At 35.4% G+C, this 27214-nt stretch overlaps 1 protein-coding gene across 4 annotated transcripts in view; it reads left to right on the top strand.

Moving 5' to 3' along the window:
* Positions 1–1697: 1697 nt before the first annotated feature.
* The window catches only part of LOC127863179 (uncharacterized), a 44257-nt gene continuing 18740 nt past the window's right edge, over positions 1698–27214 (top strand). For all 4 annotated transcript variants that reach the window (XM_052402578.1, XM_052402577.1, XM_052402575.1 and 1 more), the window contains exons 1-2: positions 1698–2316; positions 25878–26851. In XM_052402578.1, the coding sequence (XP_052258538.1) occupies positions 1973–2316; positions 25878–26851 (1318 nt within the window). In that variant the 5' untranslated portion in view covers positions 1698–1972. The remainder of the gene's footprint in view (positions 2317–25877; positions 26852–27214) is intronic.

Raw genomic sequence — 27214 nt, 5'->3', positions numbered from 1 at the left:
TACCGTAATGTACAGTAAAATCCTGCATTGATTGTTCATATACATTGCAGATGTCATCTCCAAAAAGTTTGCCCTGACCATTTCAACAGTGTGGCAGAAAAAATGAGATGGGCCTTGAGGAGGCTTCGTGTGATGTACTGCGCGGAGAATATATGAACTGTGTAGTGCTGAGCAATTTGTTGCGTTTGTATATAGGTGTAAATATGTGTAAAGGGCTATTCCAGGAAAAATTAGGATGAAGGATTCCTTAATGGCGTCATTTTATAAATCCGGTACCACCAACACTGTTAATTATTATTAATTTTATCCTTTTTATCACTCCTCATTAACTGAAACTGTATATATAATGGTTCCTGTTTTTACCTGTGGTAGCCCTAAGATGAAAATGTTATTTATTTTAATTTATTATGTTAAATGTGCTGGCATATTGTGATAATGTATCTTGGGTAGATGTTTTCCTGGTTTTGTTAACAAAAATTATTGTAAAAATGTTCACATTATAATTTTTTTTATATAAACATAGTTTTTTGGCAAATTGTGTGTGTCTTTTTTTTATAATCACATGGGGCTTGTAATGATCTGTTGTGATTTTATCCCTACCTTTTTTACCAGAAAGGTGTAAATATTTTTTTTACAAAGGTTACAGGTCAGACAAGCAAAATTTTATGATGCCTTAAGCGAACAAAAGACTCACAAAAACCAACTTAAACACACTTTTGTAGACAGAAGTTTGTTTAAGTTGGTTTTTGTGGGTTCGGCAAGTTGGTTTTTTGTGAGTTTTGGTATGTTGGTTTTTTGTGAGTTTTGGTATGTTGGTTTTTTGTGGGTTTTGTTATGTTGGTTTTTTGTGAGTTTTGGATGTTGATTTTTGTGAGTCTTTGTATCACACAAAAAACCAACTTACCAAAACCCACATATGTGTACCAAGTGAGTTTTTTCTGTGTTTTACTCAGTTTTAACCAAACCAACTTACCAAAACTCACAAAAACCAATATACCAAAACCCACTTAAAACCAACTTACCAAAACCAACAAAAAAACAACTTACCAAAAACACGTGTTTTACACACTTGTTTGGGAAGGGTGAATTAAACAATTCATGGATTGACATGTGTGAATGCATGCTTTAAAGTAATTCATGATAAATGTTTTGTCGGTCTTTAAATCCATTGCGTCTTATATATGGACTAATTCGCCAAATGTTAGAAATCAAGGAATGTGTCTTATTCTCAGGTGGGACTTATACCCCGAAAATATGGTTAATACTAGGAAATTTACTGCAACAGCTTTTGTCTACACCACATGGATCGTTGTTGTGTTGGGGTGAAATGTTTTATATTGAATTATATTACATAATAAACCACACAGCTTTGATATTTTGTATTTGACATCAGATAAGGGTCTTTTACAAAGATTGTTGAAATTATCCCCATGTTTTCAAAACTAGCCTCGCTCCATGACTCAAGTGAGCAATCTAGGGCCATCTTGGCCCTCTTGTGAAACAGGTTTGGTCTCAAAAAGGCTTTTGTTATTTAAGATTCCATTGTATAACTGGAGTAAAAACGGGCCTTTGTGTTGAAATAACTTAATTGATACATTGAAACAATATAAAGAAGGATCTAAGGTGGGAATGGAATACAAAATATGCCTGTTGTGGGTCTGTGTAACTGTTGAACCAGGTTAAAAATAATCTAATGTTCAGTTACAAATCTTTTGCACTGCATACCACTGTTTAAAGCAATCTGAATGTCACATGAGCTAATAGTCACTTGACAGTTTGCATCTTTTAACTGTTCACTTGTATCAGACCAATGAATGTCATAGGAAGATCAGCTTGGTTTGTGTTCGGATCTAATTCTTTGTTGCTTGACTTTTACCTCAAAATTTTAAGAGTTTTTCTTTAAAATAAATTTTGTTTAACAGCTGTATTGTGACGTTACATTTCAATTGAATTTAACTTTTAATTATTAAACATGGCAGCCTTTCCTGTGTCTTCTTTTGCTGAAGGTCAGGTTGTGGATAAAGAATATTGTTGTTCAATCTGCGAAAAGCATAATACCGAGACAAATGCAGCTTTTTACTGTAAAAAATGCAATACATTTTTCTGTGGACAATGTATTCACTCTCATAGTAAGCATGGTCTGTGGTTTAATAAACAATCTCCTTATGGAAAGGATAAAATAATGAAATGGCCAATTTCTAAGAAAATGGAGAATTATCTTTTAGCATGTGACATTCACAAAAATGAAAAATTAACAAAGTTTTGCCAGAACCACAGTCGGCTGTGCTGCTCTAAATGTGTTGATCTTGATCACAGGTATTTCATTATTATATATCACCTTCTTTAATTATTGTGTATTTTTATTTATGAAATATTAATTTATTAATTATTGTGTATGTTAATTTATTGTGTAATTGTACCCCATTAAGCAATAGTGACTAGCAATATCCAGTCATATTGATTATATTTATAATAATCATCATGCTGTGGTAAATGACTGTGGTAGCTAATTGCTGCCTAGAGACATTATTTTCATTAGCCTACGGCCTTCCATATACTAGCATGATTCGCTTCAGCGACTATCATAAACACGCTTCTTTAAAGGTCAAAAACTGACCTGTCACCTGACCAACAGACTATATAAATCGCTGTAACACGTGCATTCTCATAGATTTCTTTAGCGACTACGTCGGTGAAGACTGGTACAGTCTTCGTAGGTGAGTAACCACGCGGTTTTGAGGTGTGTTGAATTTTTGCATTTATTTGTGCTACTTGAATGCTTTGCATTCTTTTAGTGTTTGTTTTAACAGCTATTTTTTTACCTGAGCCATAAACTAGCCTACGCACACCTATTGCTTTTTGGACTTGCTTTCGACGATGTCAAGGAGTAATAAGGATAGAAGGGATGAGACGATGTCTCGTCCAGTAGTGTTGATGAGTTGTCCGACCATAATAATGATAAAGGTTGCGAAGATTCCTCCGATTTTTCGGGGTTTTCAACCGTTTCAGATTCACACGGTAAAAAGGCCATGTCCTGCAGGGATAGTAATACTTCTCAAAAGGTCGGTTGTACACGTTGTAAACGAAACCAATCGAAACGATCCGCATAGACCACGTGACAATAATGCAAATGGCTGCGCCCATGAAATTTCAGGAAACAATTCCGGTTTGATGGATTTGAAAAATGTAGCAGGTATTTCACAAGAGAATTTGAATAAATTGAGATCTATTTTAGGCATAGGTAAGTCTCGTTCTTCTCAGACGGTCACAGAGTCTGTTGAATTGTTTCAAGAAGGTCATGACTGGGAGTCGGATAGTTCTGTTTTGGTCGATCGTGATAGGGCCAGTAATAATTCTAAGAGCCTGAATAAAGGTCACAGTCACAATGCAAGGCAGGGTCCTCGCTTGGATGATATAGACCAGTTCACGCGTGACATCACGCGCACCAGCGTGTTTACATCCGGGCTATATTGGTAGTCAAAAGAAAGATTCAATCAATGGGGACAAATAGAGCGTGATCGGTTATATTTAAACGATTATATTAAGATTTTATTTTTCAACATGCCAACAAGTTGTTCTACGTTACTGAAACAAATAAGATTGAACACAATGAATAAATAGATCAATTCCAAATAAAAAACATTTACAAATTAAACATAATGATATTTGTCTGGGCAGGGACCTATACCCTGGTCCGGGAAAACTAACATTTTGACACATTAAATAAACATTTAATTAAATTAAATGCAATAGTTTTCATTTGATTGTTTGCATCAATCTTAAAATCGTTTAAGCCTTTGTATTCCGGTGTTTAATTGCCCCTTTGTTCTGCCTAATCCGATTATCTCGTTTTGATCAGATATTGTCCAGACCTAATTAACAACATGGTGTCATAAACCACACTAGGTGGCAGATGACAGTCTGGTCATTAAATTGATGATGCCACCATGTCTTCATTCTGGTAGTATTAAGTAACTAGGCATTTGGTTGAATAAATTTACCGCCGACATACTTAACAGTTGCTTAAATTAGATATGTTACATATTGTACAAATTTGAAGTCTATAGATTATCAGAAATGGAACACGGTAAAGGTACAAGCCCATTTTATTAAAAAAAAAAAAAAGTATTTATGAATTATAAAATGTAAATTAAAAATATTTAACGTATTAAGCGGGCATCGGTTAATTGTAAATACGTCATTCCGTATGAAGATGTAATGTTACGGCAATGCACGAAATACATCATAGAAACACTAAATTACGTTTGACATCAATGGGGGTAAATAATAAAGAAACAATATGTATATATTATATTATATGTGTATATATTTTATGTTGTGTGTGTGTGTTTGTGTGTTAAATGTTAGATAGTTGTCACTCATACTCGATCACTAGTAACGAGTTTACAATATACATGAATACACAGTTCAATTTGCATCATGTGAGGTTGTGTTTTTCAGTTGTATGTTAATATTCCTCAAGGCATTCTCTGAACAACACCCATCCAAATTAAAATTACATGTAAATACCGTCATGAACTTCGTTTTTAATAGGGCTTTGCAGTACGTTTATTTTCAATGAAACACTGACACATTCTATCACTAATTTTGCATTACTCTAGTTTACGCATGCAATTGATAATTATAATTTTATAATAAGACGTATCATTATTTTTATTGAAGCTTTTCTGCAAATAATTATACGGCTAATGCATAGAGCTCTTTGTTGTGTCGAATTGTCTGTCGTTCAGTCTTCAGACAATCTTAATTAATTTGATGCTAATGACGCGTTCTTTTAAAATTTAAATAAATGTGTTAATGCATTCTTTTGTCACTAAATATTATATTTTTTAAATATTATTTAGGTGTTGTTTTTTTAGTTTCTTTTTGATTTATTGACTAAACAAGTCTCGTTATCCATATGCTTTGCGTTAGCTGTAAGCAATGCTTTTGACTACCAGTGCATTGCGCATGCGCAAAAATCAGGAATCAAAACAATAACAATGAACTGGTCTATTGAGAAAAGACTTTATGATGATGATGATACCTCATCTGAAGATGATGATAATTGGCCTCAGCCTTTGTTGAAGGCTTCTGAGAAGGGGGATCCCATATCGAAGTCTCTGTCCAAGTTGATTAATGATTCATGCACACAACAGTGTGAGGTTAAACAGACAATAGAGAAAAAGTTCCCTCGAACTGTGAGTTCATGTCGGGCCCCTAGAGTGAATGATGAGATTTGGGGTGATTTAGTCAGGAATAGGAAAGTTAAAATAACTGACAAAATTATTCGGGATTCTCAAAATCTTCTTACTTCTGGGATGCTTCCTCTGTTAGAGTTAGCACAGGTCTTGAAGCCATACACTTCACAAGTACCAAAAATCAAAACTTTGATTCCTGATTCTTTGACAATGTTATGTCAAGTACAATTTAATTTAAGTTTAAGGCGTAGATACCTTATGAGGCCTTTTCTCAAACAGAAGTATTCAGGGGTTTGTAATATAAATGTTCCGATAACTTCCTATCTCTTTGGAGATGATGTTAGCAGAGAACTTAAGAAATGTGAAACGAGTGTTAAGGTTGGAAAATACTCATCCATTACAAAATCTTCTTCCTTTGGTCCTATAAGGGGAAGAAGGACTGCTGGTAACCAGAGATGGAGGCAAATTCCGTATACAAGGGGCCCTGGTTCAGGTTGGACTTTTGGTCAAAAGAAGGACAGTTATGGTCAGTTTGGACACTGTCAGATGTCCAACACAGTGAAGAAGGTCGTACCTTCGGCTTCTTATAACCCAAATTAGAGCAGCCATCGGTGTCTGAGCTCTAGGTGAGTGATTCAGACAGGTTACATTCCTGTTTTCCTGAGTGGAAGAATTTAACTTTTGATAAATGGGTTTTAGAAACGGTACAAGGCTTTACATTTACACATGATGATCTTCCTTGTCAAAGGAAAATTCCAAACCAAATAAATTTTTCGGACTCAGAAAAAATAATAGTAGATATAGAAGTTGAAAAATTGCTTCATGAAGGGGCAATAATACATTCTCATCATGAAGATGGTGAATTTTTGTCAAATATATTTTTAGAGTTGAAACACAATGGAGAATATCGCCCTATTCTCAATTTGAAGAAATTAAACGAATTCATTCATTATGATAAGTTTAAACAAGATACTTTTCCTTTTGTTTTAGAGCTAGTTCAGCAGAATGATTTTTTCACTAGTCTCGACCTAAGGAAAGCTTATTGTTCTATTCCTATTCATAAATCTTTCCATAAGTACCTTAAGTTCGAATGTAGGGGTCAGTTATATAGTTTTGTTTGCCTTGTTTTTGGTTTGAGCTCAGCGCCATATTGTTTCACAAAAGAGTTAAAGCCAGTATATGCTTTTTTCAGAAAAATGGATATAAGATGCTCATATTACATTGATGATAGCATAAATATGCATAATGATCAAGCAGTTTGTGCAAGTAATATGGTTCTGATGAATAACAAGTTGGAATCTCTGGGATTTGTTATCAATGAAGAAAAGTCAGTGAAAATTCCCACTCAACGTATAGTTTATTTTTTATGGTGTTTTTACCTGAAGCCTTTTGCAAGGCAGATTTTATCTAAAGATAAAATCAAAGTACGAGATTTGGCATCTTTTATTGGTTTGGTAATCAGTACTTTCTTTGCAGTCTTGGAGGGACATATGCATTATAGAGTTTTAGAGCATTGTAAAGTTGATGCTTTGAGATCCTTAGATGATTATGAAGCATTTATAGAGCTGAACAATTTAGCTAAAGAACAAATTCAATGGTGGTATAGTAACATAAAAATAAAAAATGGAAGGAAAATAAGGCCAGATTGTGTTTCCTTATCAATTCAATCTGATGCATCCAAGTCAGGTTATGGATCTTTCCTAGTTGAGGAAAAGAAATCCTCAGGGGGACGTTAGTCTTTTCATGAGTCTGTTTTCCATATAAATTATTTTGAGCTGCTGGCAATTTTCCTAGCACTGAAAACGTGGCTAAATAATAGTAGAAATATCCATATGGCCATTCAGTGTGACAAAACCACGGCTATTTCTTATATTAACAATATGGGTGGTATACAGTCAAGTAGTATGGATCGTCTAGCAAAAGAGATCTTGGAATGGTGTATCAAAAGAAACATTTTTATCACTGCTTTTTATTTGAGAGGTGTTGATAATAGTTTTGCAGATTTTGAGTCAAGAAAGTTCTCAGACTCTTTAGAATGGAGGTTGAAACCATCTATTGCGAATAGAGTTTTTTCACAATTGATGGTGCCTAATATTGATCTTTTTGCTTCCAGACTCAATAGACGGTTGGATACTTTTGCTTCATGGACACCTGATCCAGAGGCTTTTTGCACAAATGCTTTTTTGTTAAACTGGTTTTCTTGGAAACCTTACATTTTCCCACCATTTCGTCTCTTAGGTGCATTTTTTAATAAGCTAATGGAAGATGAGGTAGATGAAGCACTTGTTATATGCCCTTTATGGGTGACTCAAACATGGTATCCACTATTCTTAGAATCTCTTATTTCTATTCCGGTTAGATTGCCGAGACACAAAGATTTGCTGAGGCTTGTTCACAACCAGGAAAAACATCCGATGAGGAAAAAGATGCAACTGGTTGGAGCAATTGTATCAGGCACCGTCTCCAAAAGAATGGAATTCCGGAAGTGGCTATTGACACGGTCTTACAGAGCTGGAAACCAGGACTTCGTAAACAATATTCAAGTGCATGGACAAAATGGGTTTTGTGGTGTAGTTTGCGGGATTGCGATCCCCTTAGACCGCTTGAAATAGATATCATTTGTTTTCTAGTGTATTTGAAGAACATTGGTAGATCTTACAGTGTAATGAGCTTACATAAAAGTGTTATTATGGAGACTTTAAAGATTTTGAGTTCTGCTCAATATAACAATATTTCATTCAATTGCTTTAATAGATTCATGAAAGGTATTTTTGTTGTAAAAGCTCCAAAACCTAGATATTTTTTTACATGGAATGTTAAGTATGTTCTTGACTTAATTGCTGAGTGGATGCCTCTTGATTCCTTATCTTTAAAACTGTTAACTTATAAGCTGGTATCTTTAATAGTGTTGTGTACAGCAGCTCGAGCTCAGACACTGAAGGCTTTAGATATTTCAAAGTTATGTTTCAGAGATAATACTGTTATCTTTAATTGTGGTGATTGTTTAAATAATTGTAAACCAGGACAGAATTTTGTTGTTGAATTGGATGTTTTTGAAAGATCAAGTTTATGTCCTGTTAGGACATGAAACAGAAGAGTTACAAAGTCTTTAAGAAAAGACTCACAATTGTTTGTATCTTATGTTACATATAAAGGTGTTAGTACAAGTACATTAGCTAGGTGGTTAAAGAATGTTCTGTCTATGGCCAGTATAAACATTGGCCAGTTTAAAGCTCATTCTTTTCGTGGTGCTGCGTCTTCTGCAGCTGCAAGTAAGGGTTGTAAAATTGCAGATATTTAAAAAACGGCAAACTGGAAATCAGTGAAGAATTTCAGAAAGTTTTACTTAAGAAGTGTAGAAGGTTCATCTAGAAATAGAGATCATACTTTTCAACAATATGTTTTGAGACATTAAGTTTTATTTTGTCATACATAGTAAAACTTTTGTGGCATATTGACAGTTTACAGACACTTATGTATGTTATATTCACATTGATTTTACTAGGATCTTATGTGTCTAGTGTTATACATGAAGTAGTATTAGGTGTTCATGGTGTATATACAGTGTAGATATATTCAGAAGTATTGACTTTGTCAGACACATGATAGTAATGAATATATTTTGAGATTTTAATCTATACTGATGGGCTTGTGCCTTCCCTTCTCAAAATAAAATGCACTTTTAAACAAAATACGCTTTAAAAAGTGTATTTTTTCTGCATTTTTACCAAAAAGTGTATTTTTTCTGCACTTTTTTCATAATTAAGTGAACTAAAGTGCATTTTTTCTGTATTTTCATTATCTTTAAGTGTATTTTACTGTACTTTTAGTGTATCTTCTGTAGACAAAGTGCATCTTTTTATGCAATAATTGCATTTTTTTAATGAAGTGCATTTTTTGTGCATATTAGTGTATCTTCTGATTTGCAAAAAAAAAATTCTTTCTGTACAAGTGTAGTTTTAGTGTATCTTCATAAAAAAGAGCAACACTATAGCAACTAACTGAAGTTAAAGGACAGAGATATAGTGTTTAATAAGAGGATTGTACTGAATTCTTTTTTATCTTCACATTATGTTTATGGTCTTATTGTTGCAATTTGTCTGCTCATAAAATATGTGAATCAGTAGAGCAGCTTTTAAAGGGAAAAGTACAACTAAATCAGGTTGTGGGTAACTAATTAAAAATAATGAAAGTGTCAAAAATATTATGTGGGCATGCCAGAATCAATTCTCCACAATCTCCACAACATAAAAAATAAGTATTTGAACTTTCTTACACTGATATTTAACCCCAATTCAATTTATGTCTTCCACATTGACTATTAACATACATTTTAAAAGACAATTTCAATAATTTTTATAATATTATTATTATTTGCTTACACCATTCAGTATGTTATATTGAAATATTAACAATTAAATATAATGTGCTAAGTGTGCTGTGTATTATTCAATATTATTATTATTCAAATAATATCAGATAAGACCAGGATCAGATAAGAGATCCATTAGCATCATAAACACTCATCCCTATCAGTGCTCCATCTAGCCCAAACAAAGGGGTGTTTATAGACTTTTGATTGGTTCTAAAACCATCTATTTTAAAACAAACTACTTTTGATTGGTTGGAGCTCAGCAAGTTATTTGGAGCACAGAAAGTTATTTTTTGTAAACAATGTGTATATCAACAATAAGTTTGTTGCAAAGAAAATTCAAAGTGGGTGGTTAAAGTGATATGGTCTCATAGTTCAACAACTGCCGTTTTTTTGGAATACTGAAGAACAGCTGTAACAGGTTTGTATTTTCATTTCTGCATCTCTTTTTAATTTAATCAATTATGATTATTATCATATTTATGTATTGTCACTGGGAAATGTAAATGGATAAGTAAATGTAATGCAATTTTAAGGAAAAAAACACCATTTGAATAATTATGGCTGTATTTTATGGTTATTGTCATCTTAAAATTTATTTATACCTATTTCTTGTCATTAATTCTTTCCCCCATATTTAATAAGAACTTTTATATTTTATATTTGAAGGTTAAACCCCAAGGTGAAATTTACATTCATCGGAAGATCTATTGGACAGAATGTGCATCATCGCCTGCCAAAAAAGGGAGCAAAAGGGGGACTACCTGATGTATGGACATTTATACCAGGTTTTACCCTGCACAAGCAGGCCAACTTGAGGGGAACAGGAGTGGGAAACCGTGCCCTGTAGCTTGTCCTTGACCAAGAAAAGATGGATTTGTTGAGAGGTAAAACTATATAATAAAGGTTATTGCATTTTAAAGACGTCACACTTCTGACCAGTTCACACAGCCAAAGGAGACCACATATATAAGTACATTTATAAACAGTATTTTCTACCAAACGTTATTTCTTTAAATTATTTATGAAAAGCGTTAAGTCACACATGATCACGAGATTAAAATTGCAAAAATAAACAAACAAAAACAACAAGCCAACAAACTTGTTTTTATTTAAATTTATGATATTTATAGCAACTGTTGAACAAGATTACCATCACAGCAATATTTAACACTTACATTATAAAATATCTTTCAGGACCTTATCTCAAATGAGATCATGCACGAGATGCGCCTCACAGACCACGACAGTAGTATGCAGACCTGATCAGCTGGTGAACTGCTCTATAAAGGGTGGTTTATGAATGCATTCTTTGTAAGGAACAGTGTATAACAACAAATATAGTGACAGGGGCTAAGCTGCTAAATATTGTCAGCATGTATGCAGTGATTTTCCTTGGAAATTCAAAACAACCTGTATATACTGGCTCTCAGAAGGGCATATTTTAGCGCAATAATGAACAAAAAAGGAAGATCTTAAAAATAAGGTATAGATTTATATAAATTTCATGAATACGGTTCATTTATCATATATTAGGATCCAGAATATGATTGAATTGAATGTGCTGCTTTTGTCCATATTAAAAAGGGATTTGGAATTAATGTAATATATAAAAATCTAGTAAATGATAAGGAAAACATTTCAGCTTAAGGAGGGGAAAACTTTAATATTTTTGAAGCGGAAACCATCTGTATTTGGCTGTTAATCAGTAACCGGTAATCAGAGGGGAGAAAAATCACTGGTATGAGCTTGATATTTAAAGTTGTTAATTCCAGATAGGCAATAGCCCGTTTGAATCCTCTCTTTTATGTAGATATGTAACCTTTGTTTTTGTTTTTTAAGGTTTAACATTCTAATAAAGTGTGTACTTATCTATTGAATTGTACTTTTTGTTTTTTATGTATGTGTTTACACAAACCTTTCATTTAAAGAATGAATGCTGGCTTTAAAATGCTGGGATTTTTTAAAAATTTGGTAAATTTTTAAGCATACTAATTTGAAGTGATGAAAAGTACACTTGAGAGAATAATGCGCTAAAAAAATATACTTCCAACACTTCATAAAGTGTATCATTTGTATGACTGAAAATGCACTCAAGTGTATTAATGCGCTTAAAAATTCACTTTTAATACTGTAAGGTGTATTATTTGTATGACTGGGAATGCGCTCAAGTGTATTAATGCGCTTAAAAAAATTCACTTTCAATTTTGTAAGGTGTATTATTTGTATCAGTGGAAATGCACTCAAGTGTATTAATGCTCACTTTGAATACTCCATGAAGTGTATTATTTGTATGAGTGTATTAATGCGCATTAAAAAATTTACTTTGACCATGAAGTGTATTTTATTTGTATGTCTTAAAATACACTCAAGTGTATAAATGCGCTTAAAAATAAACTTAAGCGCACTTATTATCATAATAAACGCACTTTAGTGTATTATTTCGTGGAAAAAATACACTTATATGTATAAACACACTAGTAAAAAGTGTTTTTTTTTAACAGAATAAAATGCACTTGTTAAGCAAAAAATACGGTGCCAATAACATGCGCATTTAATGCGCATTAAATGTGCATTAAATGCGCATTTAGTGCACTTTTTCGAGAAGGGTTGTTTCTTGTATAAAATGTTTTGTGGGGCTATTTTTGGGGTTATCTTGTCTTTTCTTTAAAGATGCTAGTATATGGAAGGCCGTAGGCTAATGAAAATAATGGACCCCCCCATCCAAGCATTTTGTGATGGATGGGGGGGGGGGGCATTATTGGAATTGGTCGGAGTCCGGAAATATCATAGCACCCTCCCTATGTTGGAACCCTCCCTGATTAACTTGTGTGATGACATACAGTTAGAAACTTTTAGTTTCTGAAGTCTGATGTAGTTTCCACATATTTAATTTTTAGGTTTTTTCACAAGCCTTGCATATCTTTGATTATGTCTTGTAAAAAACGATGCGTTTTTTGGTGAGCTGGAATTCGCTTGCGGTTTGGTTAAACAAGACAACATAAACACCTTTAAAAGACGAGAATGCACGTGTTACAGCGATTTATATAGTCTGTTTGTCAGGTGACAGGTCAGTTTTTGACCTTTAAAGAAGCATTTTTATGATAGGCGCAGAAGCGAATCATGCTAGTATATTTCTGGCCTCCGGCCAATTCCAATAATGCCCCCCATTCATCACAAAATGCTTTGATGTGGGGGGCCATTTTCATTTTTTAGCTCGAGTATTATATATGAAATATATAGTGGAGCTATCCTACTCACCCCGGCGTCGGCGTTCCGTTCCGTGCAGTGCCGTTCCGTGCCGTGCCGTGCCGTTAGCGTGCAAATGTTAAAGTTTTCGTACTACCCCAATTATTTTCATTGTCCCTTGACATATTGCTTTCATATTTTGCATACTTGTTTACCAACATGACCCCAACCTATAAACAAGAGCAGACAACTCTATCAAGCATTTTGTCATAATTATGGCCCCTTTTCCACGTAGAATATGCAGCAAATGTTAAAGTTTTCGTACTACCCCATTTATTTTCATTGTCCCTTGACATATTGCTTTCATATTTTGCATACTTGTTTACCCACATGACCCCAACCTATAAACAAGAGCAGACAACTCTATCAAGCATTTTGTCATAATTATTGCCCCTTTTATACTTAGAATATGCACATTATTGATAAATCTATGTTAAAGTTTGCTTACTACCCCAAATATTTCCTATATCCTTTGACATATATGCTTTTATATGTTGCATACTTGTTTACCAACATGACCCCAACCTATAAACAAGAGCAGCCCACTGTATGCAGCATTTTGACATAATTTTGGCCCCTTTTACACTTAGATAATTGAACATTTTGCTTAAATTGCCATAACTTCTTTATTTATGATCACATTTTATTATTACGTTGACAAAACATTACTTACCTGAATACAACAATGGATTCCACCCAAACAATACCCCACACCCCTACCCAGAATCCCTACCTCCCCCCCAAAAAAACATTTTTTTTAAACATCTTATAAATTACCCCACCCCACATTATACGCCCTCTCACCCCCACCCCCTACCCCCCTGACCCCCCCCCCCCCCCATTTTTTTTTCTTTTTTAAACATCATCTTATAAATTACCACACCCCACATTATACCCCCCTCTCACCCCCCCCTGCTCCCCCCTACCCCCCCCCCCCCCCCAATTTTTTTTTTCCTTTTTTATTTTTGAAAGATCGTCTAATAAATTATTGAATATGAACAATTTCGCCATGATGGCTTACGTTATACTGTCAAGCACTCGAATAGTCGAGCACGCTGTCCTCTGACAGCACTTGTTTATTTTACAGTGGCTTCTGCAAAATGCTGTCTTCTGTTGTGTTTTATGTCCCATGTAGCATACAAATAAGTTATTTCATTGAATACAATTAAATTATGTTAAAGTTTGCGTACTACCCCCAAATATTTCCTGTGTCCCTTGACATATTGCTTTCATATTTTGCATACTTGTTAACAATCATGACTCAAAACTTATAAACAAGAGCAGACAACTGTATCAAGCATTTTGACGGAATTATTGCCCCTTGTTTACTTAGAATATGCATATTATTGATAAATCTATGTTAAAGTTTGCGTAGTACCCCAAATATTTCCTGTGTCCCTTGACACATATTGCTTTCATATTTTGCATACTTGTTTACCAACATGACCCCAACCTATAAACAAGAGCATACAACTGTATCAAGCATTTTGACAGAATTATGGCACCTTTTATACTAAGAATATGCATATTATTGATAAATCTATGTTAAAGTTTGACAAAACAACACTTACCTTACATACCACAATGCACTCCACCCAAACCATCACCCACGCCCCCCCCCCCCCCCCACCCCCCTTCCCAAGCACCCTTCCCCCAACCCACCCTCCCAATTTGTTTTTCTTTCTTATTTTTGAAAGATCATCAATTAAATGATCACACACCCACATTATACCCCCCTCTCCCCCACCCCCCAAACCCCCAACCCCCAAAAATAAAATAAATTATTTTTCTTATTTTTGAAAGATCAAATGATCACACACCCACATTATACCCCCCCTCTCCATGATGGCTTACGTTATACTGTCAAGCACTCGAATATTCGAGCGTGCTGTCCTCTGACAGCTCTTGTTATGTTTAAGTAAGAACATTGTCCAGTGCGTGCATATCAGGTTACATGTATTAGTGTGTGACAGACGTTTGGATTGGACGTCAATTACATAAATGCTGAGATAAGAAAATAGAAACATATCCCACAATTAACTTAACTTCCAGAAAATAATATATATTTGTGTTTATGACACTCTTTTATGTTCAATATTGGGTAGAATTTGATGTTAAAGTAAGTTGTTTGTGGTTGGAATGCATTATGGATAGAAATGAAATATTGATTTTAGGTGTCGCAACACCAGGAAAAGTGTCCCGACAATTTTAACCAAATGCCCCAATTTTGGCCTGGAATATTATGGCATGCATGTAAAATTGATATTTAGATAACCTGACTAAACAGACCTGATAACTCAGTTGGTCACTTAAGTAGCAATAGACATTTTAAGTTACTTTTTTAAACCCTTTAACAAACAATAATGCATGATGCAAGATTTTTTTTTGATGCAATATATTGTTATAATATACAGGGTGGTCAATATGATTTCAAACAAGGGATTATTTTGGAATATTATACCTCACATAAATTTGTTTCTTCTTTGCGTATATAAACTACACAGGTCCGTTATTTTTGATAGTACCCGGTTATATAAAGATGCGCACGCATCTAGTCAGCGGGCGCTATTCAGAATAGCGCCCGCTGGCTAGATGCGGGCGCATCTAATTGTGCTCGCTAGAATGTTAGTTATTTTGTAACATTAAAGCAAATATTACAATGCAAAGATTATTCTTTATATACTTAGGGTAAACGCACGATTCGTTTAGCAGGTCACGAGTGTGTGTTTTTTATTATTAATCACATCTTAAAAAATACAAAAATTAAATGCTATATTTGGGATCAATGTTGTGCAACATGTTGTCTGTGATATAAGCAGTTATCTTTATATAAAATGTATCTCAATATGTGAAATGCTTTACAATAAAAATGAATTTTGTATAAAGAAGCAAATTTTTCCGTGTCCAACTTTCGCAGGGAGACAACTTGCGCACAACAATAATACCGTAAATATTAACTGATAAATATTGATGGAATTTATATTATGTGTTATTTATTTTTATTTCTATTCACATTTATCTGCACAAAAATGTTCGGTATAATATAAGAAATAGAAAACCTCACTCCAGGCCCAATGGCAGAATAGTGACCAGCCAGGCAGCCCCAAATAGTATAGTATATACTATTTGGGGCTGCCTGGCTGTTGACTATTCTGCCATAGGGCCCTCAGTGAGATTTTCTATTTCTTAAATAGTAACCGATTAGGCCGAGGCTCAAGGGGGCTGAAAACGAATTCTAGACATTTTGAGGGACAAAATTCTGCTATTCTCAGAGCATAAAAAGTTAAAATGAGGTCTAAAAAGAAGAGAAAATGTTAAGATGTTCACATTTTAAGTATACTGTACATGTTAGTAAAAGCTGTCATCTTCTTGGTCAGACTCCCTGCAGCTTCTTCCTCTAAAAGAAGTGTTTTCATTGCAGCTTCAATATCAATTAATAAAACCAAATCTCAAAATAATTATTGTGTAAACAAAGTTTAACTTGAATATAAAGAAGTGAAACTCCAGCTGCTGCAGCAGAATTGAATTCTTATTATAAACAATTAGTTGGTCCTTTATTTAAGGAGTGACGTATTGCCCAAACAGTACAAAACAGCACAAAACAGCACAATACAAAACAACATAAACACATATAAGAATAAAGCTGGGGAACGGTCAATGCAAAGCATTGGGGGTTTAAACCGGTTATAGAGCGCTCAACCTCACACTTGGCCCAGCAATATTCATGATACATTTACTGGTAAATAAAATTTAACCTCATTGAATTGTAACTCAAATTAAACAATTATAAAAGGGAATGAAAACGCATTCAATTTAATTATGCCCCCCTTCGAAGAAGAGGGGGTATATTGCTTTGCTCATGTCGGTCTGTCGGTCGGTCTGTCGGTCTGTGGGTCGGTCTGTCGGTCGGTCCGTCCACCAGGTGGTTGTCAGACGATAACTCAAGAACGCTTGGGCCTAGGATCATGAAACTTCATAGGTACATTTATCATGACTTGCAGATGACCCCTATTGATTTTGAGGTCACTAGGTCAAAGGTCAAGGTCACGGTGACCTGAAATAGTAAAATGGTTTTTGAATGATAACTCAAGAACGCATACGCCTAGGATCATGAAACTTCATGGTTAGATTGATCATGACTTGCAGATGACCCCTATTGATTTTGAGGTCACTAGGTCAAAGGTCAAGGTCACGGTGACCCGAAATAGTAAAATGGTTTCCGGATGATAACTCAAGAACGCATACGCCTAGGAGCATAAAACTTCATGGGTAGATTGATCATGACTCGCAGATGACCCCTATTGATTTTGAGGTCACTAGGTCAAAGGTCAAGGTCACAGTGACCCGAAATAGTAAAATGGTTTTCGAATGATAACTCAAGAACGCATACGCCTAGGATCATGAAACTTCATAGGTAGATTGATCATGACTTGCAGATGACCCCTATTGATTTTGAGGTCACAAGGTCAAAGGTCAAGGTCACGGTGACTCGAAATAGTAAAATGATTTTCGGATGATAACTCAAGAACGCTTTTGCCTAGGATCCTGACACTGATTGTGACCCTCAGATGACCCCTATTGATTTTCAGGTCACTAGGTCAAAGGTCAAGGTCACAGTGACAAAAATCGTATTCACACAATGGCTGCCACTACAACGGACAGCCCATATGGGGGGCATGCATGTTTTACAAACAGCCCTTGTTACCAGCCATAAGCGGTAAATATGTGCATTTGAAAGCTCTTATCTCTTTTGTCTCCATTTCAGGGTTTTCCCTTGGACGAGAAAATTAGGGAGTCAAAATGTCCCCTACAAATTTTCATTAGGGGGTCAACTGTAACTCATTATTGGGTCAACTGTAACAATAAGGAGTCAAAATTTGTTGGTTTTCCATCAAAATAATGGAAACAAAATGCATCTAGCTTAGAACAAAACAATTTACTGAATTTGCGCGCAAGGAAAAATAGAACGAAGCAATGAAAAACGCCTCCCAGGAGTGCCTTGCAAAAATCAATGCAAAAACACAACTTGAAACAAACACTTTGTTCAACAAAACAAACTCTTGAAACAAGTATAAACACTGCATGATATTTTTTCATGTTTTATTTCGTTTATCACTCAAACATCCTATATCAGTTGAGAATGCACAATTATTTATCTCACGAGGGGTGACGCTTTTGCAGTTTTGGGTCTGCAGCTGATTTATTGTGAGTTTTTTTAACACATGCATCTGAACAAAAGGGGACCAATAAATAAACTGTTGTGCAAATCCAAATTGATCTTCCCAGGTTTCGGTTTATGCATTAAACCGAAGTCTTCAAGACTTATAATTTTCTTCTTTGGTTCAGCCATAATAAATAATGTTGACTAATTTCTACGGCGCCACATGATTGGCCATATGCCAACGCGATAAACCAATCAAAAACCGTTTTACAAAACGCGGCAAGCTATTGTCGATGACGCTCTTCGGTTATTCCTCTTCTATTATTGTCGGTTTGCAAGATCAAAACTTCTGATTGCAATTTAAAGATTCTAAAAAAACAACCGATTTTCTGAAGATTTCAACCAATGAATTTGATCGGCAATCAGTTAATAATGACAACCCTGAATATATAATTATATATATTTTTAGCTCCCCTGATTGCTCAGGTGAGCTTTTGTGACCGGTTTTTGTCCGTCGTCTGTCTGCCCGTCCACATTTGTTCGTAAACACTTTAGAGTCCACATTTATTGTCGATCTTCATGAGTCTTGGTCAGAAGATTTGTTCCAATGATATCTCGATCAAGGTTGAAACTGGGTCATGCTGGGTCAAAAACTAGGTCACTAGGTCAAGAAAAGAAAAACCTTGTAAACACTGTAGTCACATTTCATTCCCAATATTCATGTAACTTTGTCAAAATGTTTGCTATAATGATATGTTGGTTGAGTTCATAAGTGGTTCTGGTCCGTTGAAAAACATGGCCGCCAGTGGGCGGGGCAGTTTTCCTTATTTGGCTATAGAGAAACTTTGTAAACACTCTAGATAATTAGTCACAATTTTTGCCCAATCATCATGAAAGTTAGTAAAAACATTGGTTTTATTGATATCTCGGACAAGTTCGAAAATGGTCCAGATCATTGAAAAAACATGGCCACCAGTGGGCGGGGCATTTTTCTCTCTCTATATATAGTGAAAACATGTGAACACTCTAGAAGTCACATTTTTGGCCCAATTTTCATGAAATTTGGTCAAAATGTTCGCCTTAATGATATGTTGGTTGAGTTCAAAAGTGGTTCTGGTCCTTTGAAAAACATGGCCGCCAGTGGGCGAGGCAGTTTTTCTTATTTGGCTATAGAGAAACCTTGTAAACACTCTAGAAGTCACAATTTTTGCCCAATCATCATGAAAGTTGGTCAAAACATTGATTATATTGATATCTCGGAAGAGTTTGAAAATGGTCCTGATCAGTGAAAAAACATGGCTGCCATGTGCGGGGAATTTTTCTTTATATGTTACATGTAGTGAAAACATGCGAACACTCTAGAAGTCACATTTTCGGCCCAATTTTCATGAAATTTGGTCATTACATTTGTTTCCTTGATACGAGAGTTGAGTTGGAAATGGTTCTGGTCAGTTGAATAACATGGCTGCCGGGGGGAAAGGGGCTGTTTTCTTATATTTATATAGTAAAAAAAGCTTGTAAACACTCTAGAAGTCACATTATTTCCCCAATCATCATGAAAAACTTGGTGAAAATATTAGTTTTATATATATCTCATGTAATGTAACAGCATATAATGTAAATACAATATTAAGGGTTCTATAAAGAAATATTTGAATGTTAGAAACAATAATAACATAAATGAAGTTTGGAAATTTAATAATAAATCTTTGTGATATAGTGACCATGATTATAGGATTTGAAGATTACTATTTCTCGCAAGTAAAAACATGACATTTTTTAGTATTCATTGTAGAGAAGACTAAATCAACAATTTAAAAGGTCAAAGATAGTATATTTAGATAGATAGGAGAATCTGCTACTTAGAGACTGTATATTTAACAAGGCATTCAATTGATAAAATGGTCAACAGTATTGATACAGGAATTCTAATCTTATTAGATTATTTCATATATCCATTGAAATATGTCAGATGAAAAGGATTACAGTGATACCTTATTTGCATCAGTCATACAAAGTATTGCGCCGGGAAACTTAATCTTATTCAACTATAAGATAACATTAAAACTTTCTATCACTACAAATAATCAAATCAGATGTCTAGAGGGATTATTCGATAAATGGGTACACACACAAATAAGTTGGTTACCATAATCATGGGGGAGTGTCCTGTAGAACGGTAATTTAGCGATCAACCAATCGGCAATTAACAAATAGCAAGAGAATTCTATGACCAAACCAATTAGAAGTCAACAAGTAGTCAGTGAAACACTTTGACCAATCAAATATGTTATAATGAATAGTATTATTTTATGTTTATATGTATTTCAGTATAAAACAAGATGTTTTATGTAGAAAAAACTCTGCGGTTAGATCTGATAGAAGGGCATTGCATGTTGCTTGCTTTCGCGGGCTGGGCCCGTTGCGGGCTTCACATGTATCTTGTATTTGACAAACATTATGAAAACGTTGTGATGTGTTTATAAGCAGAAATAAAACGTAAAGAAATCAGTATTGGACTCTGTTTACGTTTATTGTGTTACGACGAACTATGCGACACTGATCAGATGAGTTCGCAAATGGTCCCGATCGGTCAAAAAACATGGCAGCAAGGGGGGGGGGGTGGGGCAGTTTTTCTAATGTGACTAGAGAGAAACCTTGTGATCAAACACTATAGAAGTCACATTTTTTGCCTAATCATCGTGAAACTTAGTCAATACATTGGCTTTATTGATTTCTCTGACAAGTTGGAAACTTGCTCAGATCGGTGAAACACACTTTTTAGCTCACCTGATTGCTCAGGTGAGGTTTTAGGATTGGTCTTTGTCTGCCGTCCGTCCATCCACATTTGGTTTGTAAACACTCTAGCATTCACATTTCTCAAGCATTCTTTATCAAAGTTGCTCAAGGATCTCAGTCAAGTTTGATAATGAGCAAAATCACATAATTAATGCCATAAATATTGCCCTTAGGTTGTCCAAATTTTCATTATATAATACAAAACATTGTCAACACTCTAGAGGTCACAATTTTGTTTCAGATTTTATGAATTTTGGTCATTATATTTATTTTTGTAAGCAAAGTTTGATGTTTGGTATGGGCGGTCAACTCAAATTATATAGGTAACCAGGTCAAATCTTTCAAAAACAAAAACACTCCATACGCCAGAGTTTTGGTTTAATAATGATGAAACTTGACCAGGATGTTTGTCTGGACAATATCTAGGTAAATTTTGACATTTGGTAAAGATTGAACGAACCGACTCCTCTCAGGTGAGCGAACTAGGGCCATCTTGGCCCGCTTGTTTTAATTCATACCAATCTAAAAATACTTGGACCTGACTAGATAATTTAAAGACACAGAACGAATTTTGACATCATACATGTACATAGATAGTCTGAAATGTAAAAATGTAACTTCATCAACTATCAAGCAATTATAGGATCTCATCCACGAGTGTTTGCCATTAAAGTTTGAATGCCTTGTTGTGCTCCCCATATATATATATATATATATGGGGAGCATATAGTTGCCAGTTTGTAGTTCCTTCCTTCCTTCTGTCACACTTTTGTTACAGTTTCTCATAGTGTATTTTACTGATCTCTTACATATTTGGCATGTAGGTACCTTCCATAGACCTCTACCTTTTGACGAGGTTTGAGGTCACTGGGGTCAAGGTCAAGGTCACCGAGGCTAATAATAGTTTTTCCGTCACACTTTTGTTACAGTTTCTCATAGTGCCTTCATTATTTTACCGATCTCTTACATATATGGCATGTAGGTAACTTGCATGGAACTTTACCTTTTGATGAGGTTTGACGTCACTGGGGTCAAGGTCAAGGTCACCAAGGCTAATGATAGATTTTCCGTCACACTTTTGTTACAGTTTCTCATATTGCCTTCAATATTTTAACGATCTCTTACATATTTGGCATGTATGCACCTTGCATGAACCTCTACCTTTTGATGAGGTTTAAGGTCACTGGAGTCAAGGTCAAGGTCACCGAGACTAATAATAGATTTTCTGTCACACTTTTGTTACAGTTTCTCATAGCGCCTTCAATATTTTACCGATCTCTTACATATTTGGCATGTATTTGCCTTGCATGGACCTCTACCTTTTGATGAGGTTTGATGTCACTGGGGTCATGGTCAAGGTCATCGAAGCTTATAATAGATTTTCTCTAGGTCACAATTTTGTTACAGTTTCTCATAGCGCCTTCAATATTTGATCGATCTGTAATATATTTGGGATGTGGGTACCTTGCATGGACCTCTACCTTTTTGATGGAAGCACTTGGGTCAAGGGCAAGGTCACTGACGCTAATAATAGATTTTCTCAAGGTGACACTTTTTGTCCACACAATTAAACCATATATCACCAAAGCATCATTGGGGAACATCCATAAGTTTTACTGATATCCTTGTATTATATCTGTCTTCTTAGCTCAATGGTCAAGGTCAAATTTTGGGGTAATACATACTGAAATTTAATCATTCATCATGCAATTTGAAAATCACATGTCGCAGAAATTCACCGGAATGATCATTGGGTGACCCTCTTTCAAAGTTGTTAAAATCATTCCGGTCCACGCCATATGTAGGTCATCACAGCTAAAAATAGTTAAAAAAATGAAAACTTCAAAACTCGTCTAAAACAACAAGGGTCAGGGCTTAAGCATTTGGTTCGTAACATAGTCTAGTGTTCCTCTACTAAATTGGTTCAAATCATTCCATTGGGGTCAAACTGGCCACGCCTCAGGAGTCACATGATTTATATAGACTTATATAGTACATACCGGTAACTTAAAATTTCTTCTTTTATAGAACAGCAAAGGTCATGGGTTTGATATTTGGTGGGCAAAATTGTGTGCTGGTCCTTTTCTAAGTTTATTCAAATAATGCACGTTAGGTGAACATTTCCACTGCCTCTAAGGTTTACTTTTTTTATATGTTAGTAACAAACTTATATCGTTCTAATGCTGTCTCAGACCACATTTTGTCTGTGTCATACCGAGTAAAAATCAAGGTTGTTACACAAATATAACACATTCTACGCATAACATGTTAGTTGTACATGTCTCTGTTAAGCAATCGAGGTCCGCTAGGCCCTCTGGTTTATGTTAATAGTTTATTTTATTCTTGTCTTTTACTGTCTCAGATCATATCAAACCTGTGTCACACAAAGTAATAAAACTACATAAAAACCACAGGTATTACAAACACATCACAAAGTCTGCACATATTAGTTTTTTATCTGCATGTCCCAGATGAGTTACCATGGGTATGTATGCCCCTTTTTTTAAATCATTATCCTGGGTGTCAAAACTGGCCCAGTAACATTGGAAACCTGATTTATAATATAGAATTGTATAGTAATTAAGTTAACAAATTTCCTCTCTGAAACCATAAGTCTCAGAGATTTTATATTTGGTGTGTAACATTATCTAGCGGTCCTCTACAGAGTTTGTTCAAATCAAGCCCCCTGTGGCCAAAACTGTCCATGTCCCAGTTGTTATATGATTTATACAGACATATATATCGTAATACCTCTTCATTTGTGGACACTTGATTTTTTTTCATGTCTAAAAATAGATAAAAATATTCAAAAAATACTGATGTCCGAAAATTTAGAGACACTTAAAATATTGCATGGAATATTGCATTGATCGGATACAGGTATGCAATATGTAAAGTGTCAATTGTAATAATGACTTACACTAAGTCCTTGTTAAATACAACGCGGTATAGTAGATATTTATGCCCCCCTTCCAAGAAGAGGGAGTATATTGCTTTGCACATGTCGGTCTGTCGGTCGGTCGGTCTGTGGGGCGGTCCGTCCACCAGGTGGTTTCCAGATGATAACTCAAGAACTTTTGGGCCCAGGATCATGAAACTTCATAGGTACATTGATCATGACTCGCAGATGACCCCTATTGATTTTGAGGTCACTATGTCAAAGGTCAAGGTCATGGTGACCCGAAATAGTAAAATGGTTTCCAGATGATAACTCAAGAACGCTTAGGCCTAGGATCATGAAACTTGATAGGAAGATTTATCATGACTAACAGATTACCCCTATTGATTTTCGGGTCACTAGGTCAAAGGTCAAGGTCACAGTGACCCAAAATAGTATAATGGTTTCCGGATGATAACTCAAGAACGCTTAGGCCTAGGATCATGAAACTTGATAGGTAGATTGATCATGACTCGCAGATGACCCCTATTGATTTTCAGGTCACTAGGTCAAAGGTCAAGGTCACAGTGACCCGAAATAGTAAAATGGTTTCCAGATGATAACTCAAGAACGCTTATGCCTAGGATCATGAAACTTCGTAGGTAGATTGAAAATGGCTGGCAGATGACCCCTATTGATTTTCAGGTCACTAGGTCAAGGTCACAGTGACCCGAAATAGTAAAATGGTTTCCGGATGATAACTCAAGAACGCTTATGCCTAGGATCATGAAACTTCATAGGTACATTGATCATGACTCGCAGATGACCTCTATCGATTTTCAGGTCACTAGGTCAAAGGTCAAGGTCACGGTGACCCGAAATAGTAAAATGGTTTCCGGATGATAACTCAAGAACGCTTATCCCTAGGATCATGAAACTTGATAGGTAGATTGATCATGACTCGCAGTTGACACCTTTTGATTTTCAGGTCACTATATCAAAGGTCAAGGTCACGGTGACCTCAAATAGTAAAATGGTTTCCAGATGATAACTCAAGAACGCTTATGCCTAGGATCATGAAACTTCATAGGTACATTGATCATGACTCGCAGATGACCCCTATCGATTTTCAGATCACTAGGTCAAAGGTCATGGTGAACCGAAATAGAAAAATGGTTTCCCGATGATAACTCAAGAACGCTTATGCCTAGGATCATGAAACTTCATAGGTACATTGATCATGACTCGCAGATGACCCCTATCGATTTTGAGGTCATTTTTTCCGAAAATTTTGAGTCATGAAAAACTAAATATTTTTGCCAAAAAAGGGGGTGTCCGAAAATAAGGATGTAAAAAACTTACAGTAATTACGGTAGTTAATGAAGTTTAACATCTCATAAATTGCAAGGGTAAGGGGTTTAATATTTGGTGTGAAACATCATTTTGTGGTCATTTACAAAGATTGTTGAAATCATACCCTTATGGTCAAAATTGGTCACACCCCAGGGTAACATAATTTATATGCACTTATATATGTAAATTAAAAAAATATATGGAACAAAAAACAAACAGACAAGAAGGTGTTATGTTTCGCATGTAACATCATACAGTGGTTCTCAAGTGTTTTTAAGATCATGCCCCTGGGGTAAAAAAAGGCCTTGCCTGGGGTATAGGTCGTGGACTTTTTAAAATTAAATTGATATTTGGTGTGTGAAATTATATTGTCGTCCTTTACACAGATTGTTTAAATTATACCTATGGGTTCAGCGATATTTTTGCTGAATTGGGAAAAGTTCCAGTACCGGGCCACTTGGGAGAATAAGCAAGAAAAACCATGAAATTAGGAAAATTTACGTTACGAAATCTTCAAATTGGGACTTATTGGCTTTTTAAATGTTTGTTACTTAATTGCACAAACCTATCAAAATATTCTTTACATGCCTTTTTGTTCTAATGTTCAGTTTCAATGCTCAATTTATTTGTTCACTTTCAGATTATGCGCTTTCGGAAAGAAATTAATGCAACTTTCCTTCCTTTTTGAAATCTGTTAGACACCAATTGGGAAATTTTGTATTTTTTCCTAATTTGGGAAAGCGGCTTTTACGGGTACTTTATAAAGAAGGAAAAAATCGCTGGGGTCAGAAACTGGCAATGGCCCATACAGGTTAGCCATACAGGGCCATGTTGTTATTTATAAAATCATGTTTATCCTTTCAGTCGGTGCACTCCAGTGAAAGTTATTTCTAAGGTCAAAAGGCAGTCATCAGATGTAAAGAAATTGTCAGTCAAAGTTCTGAAAACTCTTTCAAGATTAAAAAAGCTCCAGGGGTATAGGGAGGACAGCAGGAGGTCCATGCAGGTCTGCTATGCTGAACTTGAGCAGAACATGGTGGAGACAATGCAGCTGAATATACAATCTTTCTTAGTCCAATGTGAGGACAACTCCGTGAATGAAACACATGCACATGTGGAATATTCAGTAGATGAAATGCGTCAGAAAATATATTCATTATTAGCAGAATTTGAAAACAGCGCTATTAAGGAAAATAAAGAAGAGCTGACACTGAAACAAGCTCCTCTCCTTAGTGTGATCAACACCTGCATCAGACATCACATTGAATTGTTACGAGTCTATGAAGCTTTGCGGAAAGTGAAGGATCGAACAGAACTCTCGTTAATAACCCGTTACAAATGTCAGGACAAAATACAACAGTCTGAGATATATATGAATGAGAACTTTTCAGACGAGGTATTTACTATTCAGGGAAAGTCCACCCACAATGTGAGAATGTCAAGTGATTCAAAGACATGCTGGATCACAGCTATGCTTGTTCTTCCAGATGGACAGTTCTTGGTTGCAGACTGGGGTAATCATAAAGTCAAGCTGCTGAACCAGCAGTACCAGGTGGTGAGTCACTGTGGTGTGAGCGCACAGAGTATTTGCCAGATCACACCCAGTGAGGTTGCAGTGACTGTGGATGACTGGATTAACACACATGAGGTCCAGTTTATCACATTCAACCAGAGCCAGCTTGTGACAGGAAGACACTTTCAGTTACAACATGACTGTTATGGTATTGCCCATCACCAGGGTGACCTGTTCATCTGTTCTGGTAATGCTATGTTCAAGTACTCACTAAGTGGGGAACTGATCTGCAAACTATATGAGGATGCATCAGGTTTTGTTACAGGTAATACTCATGGTGGATTCATCCTGATATCATAAGAAATATGTATTACAAAGTTGTTGTTCTATAATTTATATGTGCCCTTTGATTGCTACAGTAGCCAGAAAGATTTTCACTATTGTTTATTTATAAACATGAGTAATGAAGTATTTTGACTGTCACTGCACGACATGTCTATATATAGAAACAGAGTTCCAAGGAGAGACACTTTCTTACCTACAGCCAATTGTATAAATATGGATAACTCTTATCCAGCGGATAACTTTTGGTTATCTTCAATTTTAGGATATCTTTTTTTGTTAGCAATTGTATTAAAAAAAAATCCGAACAGGCGCGCGTTTTGGCTAAGTTTTGGATAAGATTTAG

Source organism: Dreissena polymorpha, unplaced genomic scaffold (genome assembly GCF_020536995.1).
Source record: "Dreissena polymorpha isolate Duluth1 unplaced genomic scaffold, UMN_Dpol_1.0 chrUn002, whole genome shotgun sequence".
NCBI lineage: Eukaryota > Metazoa > Mollusca > Bivalvia > Myida > Dreissenidae > Dreissena > Dreissena polymorpha.
This window is presented reverse-complemented; position numbering and strand designations above follow the sequence as displayed.